The following is a 4,544-nucleotide window of genomic DNA, read 5'->3' as shown; positions in this document are numbered from 1 at the left end:
AAAAAAGAGACTCAATGTCTCTGAAAATAATGACATTCTTCACATACACTGAGAAGAGTATTACCACATAGCAGCTACACAGATGCTAAGAAATATCCCAGTAGCAAACATTTTCTAACAAGTGAACTGGTAAACTTCTTAAATTGAGAATAACCAGTAACTAACAGTAACTAATGGTAATGAAGCTTAGCTGTCTCCTAGCAGCTGCTCATCATCTGACAAATTTATCAATTAATTTCTTTCTACAATAAAGTGGAACAGAAAGAAGATAAGAAGTTACATGAAAGACTAGCTTTCAGCCTAGAAGCCTTACTGGGATGTGACCTGCTCATTATTTGATTACCTCTTAGATCACTAACATCTTAAAAACTCTAGTATCCATCATACCTGTCCCAGAAGCAGAAAAGTAATGGCTCTCTGGAAGCTCAAATGAAGGTCATTTCATGAAAGACTGAGATATGAACCCAGACTTTCTAAGGTGTTTCTAAGCCTGTCTTCTCTGGTACCTGCAAAGTACTTTGGAGCTTGGGCAACAAAAGTAAATGATGCGTGATGATACTTACAATGTATTTTCTTCTATAAACGTATTTTCTTCTTGTGGTGCTGTACTAACTCCACTGGATAATACTAAAACAGACTAATTAAAAACAAATTATTACTTTTCATCTTGGAAAATGATCCAATGTAAAGAGCATGAGTAACTTGCTTACACAGAACCTTGTTCTGTAATTTTATTGTGTTCAGACGCGAGACATTGAATGGCAAAACACTCAAGTACAATTATCTGCATTAAGCCACATCGAGAAGCCTCTTTATTTTAAATTATTAGCTTCTTCAGAGCTTACTTAAAACATATCATACTGCAGTATTCCAACAGTCCAACCTATCTTTTTTAATTTTTATTTACAGGTTTCATCTAAATCTAGACGTGCTTGATTTTTTGCTGAGTTCTGGTAAGACACACAGCTTCCTTTTACGGCAGTTTTGCCTACTGCAACACATCAATTGAATTTTTAGAGATCTCTTCCTAGAAAAAAGAAAGGATCATAATTTTTGTCCTGAAATTTGGGCAAAATTATAAGATGTTGGGGGCACAGAGGAAATCAAGATGACTGCAATAAAGCAAGATTCTAGAAAAGCGGGACAAGAGATGCTGTGTTTGGGATTCGATATTGTTTCTAGCAAAATCTATAAAATACTGAATGAAGTTTTATCTTAGCACTTAAGCACCTGCAACTTCAGTCTGGGTCCATAAAAATGATCAGAAAGGCAGACAGAGACAAAACTTCAGGTTTATCTCCTGAGGACTGGTAAATAGTTCTTTGTCACATTTGCTATTTATCCTTGGCAAGTAAAATGGAACTGAAATATCAATTATATAGTGCAGTCTGTGATTTATATTCACTGATTATTTCTCCTGTGGAAGTTAAGATCAAAATGTGAGGACAGTGGACAGACTGAAGTTACTACCACACAGAACCCAAAATCTTCCTAAATAACAACTTCTTTTTTACATGCAGAATCATCTTTTATACTGACCAATTCAAACTGTAATAAAATAACTAGAACAGTATTAACTGAGTCTTAACATATTTCCACTAGAGGAAAAAAAGCACTTCAAGAAGGAGCTTCCACGACATATTTACTGAAACCACCCTTATAGATCTGACCTCCAGTAACTCTGAAAGAAAACCATTCATAGTAAGCAGCTATAAAGTTACTGACCCGTGAGTCTTTATAGTTCTTCTTTCTGCTTTTGTTTTTAACTTTGATACCATTAGTCTGAAACAGAAATAAATAAAATTATTATGTAAAACAATAATAATAAAATGATGATGCATTTCCAAAATCAGTCCATAAATTTAAAAGTCTCGTATTAAAATTCTGATTCTGGTTTGACCAGGAAGACTTCCAAGGTTAAGTATGCATTGCCATCTTGTCCCTCCCTCCTATGTTCCCATCTGAACAATACAAAAAGGAGCACAGCTTTGCAAAATCTTATCATTTAGTTCCTTTTCATCATTTTGCTCCTTGAACACTGAACAGAATATAGACAGAACAGTGTACTGTCTTAGCAGTTTGGATGCCTACTCACTACTTATATCTGAAATTGCATATTTAGACAGCTGCGAACCTGTGGCAACACAGATTTTTGGAGGGAACAAAAACAAACAGCTGTCAGAAGTTTCTGTCACTTCAAATTCCTCTTCACTTTTTAATAAGACTTCATTATATATTAACATAACTTTACTAACAATAATTTAATTACAGTACTAGAAATCATTTTATTTTAGGACATAATTAGGAATATGAAATAGAATATATTGTAGCAGGTTTTATTTAATTCTTGAATTTCTAATTCATCCAATGAAAGAGCAAGGAATTTCACATCTCATCATCATTTACATTAATTAATAACTCGCAAAGTTTATTCTGTATCAAAAGCAAATCTTGGTTTTGTATAGATAAATTTATCTGCAGGCTAGAATAGTTCTAACTGAGAGTGCTTCAAACACATAATTAACTGAAATGGCATATTCCTGCCAGTGAGGATTGTAATTAACATACTAACCAAAAAGTGATTCAGAACGATACATAGTTTAAGAGTTCTGGGTTTAATCTGAAAAGCATCAGTAAAAGTTGTTCACTACAAGTGCTAAGTATATCTCACTTCAAATTTACTACGCTTTTTAGCAGAATGATCTTCTAATTCCATCCTTACAACTTAATGACATCTGAAAGCAAAGTTGGGTTACATCACTCTCTCATGTGTTGCTTTGGATGCTACAATACACAGTACAGTTAGCACCTGAAATTCTTCAGGTTTTAATTAAGCACTCAAGGAAAAATGATGCTTCATGTCAGTCATAGTAAATATGCAGGCAGGCAAGTTACTAAGAGCCTCTGCCTGTAAACTGGGCACACCTTCTTTTTCCTCCTAATTCCTCTACATTTCTTCTAGAGAGATCTTTTCAACTTAATACCAAACTGCTGTGAACATCACTCCCATACACCATATCTGCCCTATCCAGAAGGGGCACTGTAGCACATTACTGTAGTCTCGCTCGCTTTCACTGTAACTCTCTCACCTTCATCCTTGAAATGTGCATACTCTAAAAGCTATCCTGTTGGTTTAATCGAAGAGAAAATCCTATACAAATACTATACTTACAGAAGAAAAAGAGTATGCAATGCATTACTAAAGGACAAAGGCTATTTTAAAAAGCCTCAAAGTGTAAGTCTCTAATCAGGTCTAAAGGATGATGTTAAATAAAAAAGTGAAGAAATGCAAGTGTCTCATTCGTTTTTGCACATTTTTCTCAACACCAAACACTTATTTGTTTCTGATCTTATATCAGAATGCATACTTAGGTTAACATACCAATATATCTTCATTTCGGTGCTTCTTTAATATGATGGTAGGGTTGTCTATAAAAGGATAATAAAAATCACACTCAAACTGGAATATTACTATTCAGTGTAATTCACAGCTGTGAGCTGTGCAATCACAGTAATAATTATTATACTCCATCAAACACCACTGAAGTATCACATCTCAAAGATTTGTTACAGAATCTTTATGCTTAAAATTAAATACTAATTCTGTATGGACTGCATATACGCATAGACTTACGTGCTGGCACATGATACAAACAGCAGAATGTAGCCTACAACAGAATGCCTTGGTTTTTTTAAGACTATATAGTACTTTAAGCACTGAACACACAAGTTCATATGTATGAGGTTAGCAATTAAAGACAATTCAGCTTTTACAGAGTATATAAAATGAAGTGTAAAAAGCAGACAAGATTCAATGCTTGTAAGAATGGAGACCTTTGCATACTTACCTGTTTTATTAAAGAATTCATCTAAAGCTTGATGAAGAGATGGAAAATTTTCTCTGTTGTCTTCTAATAGCCATATAAAACAACGAACTTTTCTAGAGGTGGTTTTAAAAAATAGTCAAGAATTTCTTTGCTTTCAGAACTATTTGACACATAGTCAAATTTACTACCATACTTCTCATTCCAGAGTGCAGATAAATAGAAAAGTCAAGATGTTTTAAAAATTGTCCATACTGAAGGATAAAGTTCACTGTAGCTGTCAACCCTAGAAGAGCAGAAAAAAGCCATCATTTCATTTCAGCCTCACAGTTTGTTTTGTTTCTAAGGGCATATTCTTCCTGAAAGAAGAACAGTTTGTTCCTAAAATTAATTATATGGTAGATGAAATGGATTATGTAAAACCTTTTTAATCTTGTAAATGAAAGCTAACGCGGCAAATTAACTTTATATTAATTATACTCTCGGTCAACAAGAAGTATAATACATCTGAACAAATTCTTTGAAGGACATGGACACGCTAGAATACAGAATCCTTGTTGAAGTTTTTGGCATCCTAAGTCCATTCTGCGAGTAAACAGAAGCTTTTATCTTCATACAAGTATAATTTCAACAGCAAACTACGCAGCAAGGCAACAATACCAAAGAATACGAAAATGAATTTCTTCCAAGTTAAACAATCAGATAAAATCAAATGACCAA

The 4,544-nt window shown here is 33.8% G+C and overlaps 1 protein-coding gene across 1 annotated transcript in view; it reads right to left on the bottom strand.

The window, feature by feature from the left end:
- The window catches only part of TTC3 (tetratricopeptide repeat domain 3), a 62,822-nt gene that overhangs the window by 16,551 nt on the left and 41,727 nt on the right, over nucleotides 1–4,544 (bottom strand). Inside the window, 6 exon segments of the mRNA XM_031556852.1 lie at nucleotides 564–637; nucleotides 1,726–1,782; nucleotides 3,383–3,429; nucleotides 3,849–3,935; nucleotides 3,938–4,045; nucleotides 4,048–4,110. Coding sequence (XP_031412712.1) covers nucleotides 564–637; nucleotides 1,726–1,782; nucleotides 3,383–3,429; nucleotides 3,849–3,935; nucleotides 3,938–4,045; nucleotides 4,048–4,110 — 436 coding nt within the window.

The sequence above is a fragment of the Meleagris gallopavo genome, chromosome 1, assembly GCF_000146605.3.
Source record: "Meleagris gallopavo isolate NT-WF06-2002-E0010 breed Aviagen turkey brand Nicholas breeding stock chromosome 1, Turkey_5.1, whole genome shotgun sequence".
Taxonomy (NCBI): domain Eukaryota; kingdom Metazoa; phylum Chordata; class Aves; order Galliformes; family Phasianidae; genus Meleagris; species Meleagris gallopavo.
The sequence above is the reverse complement of the archived record's forward strand: the minus strand, read 5'-3'. Positions and strand labels throughout refer to the sequence as shown.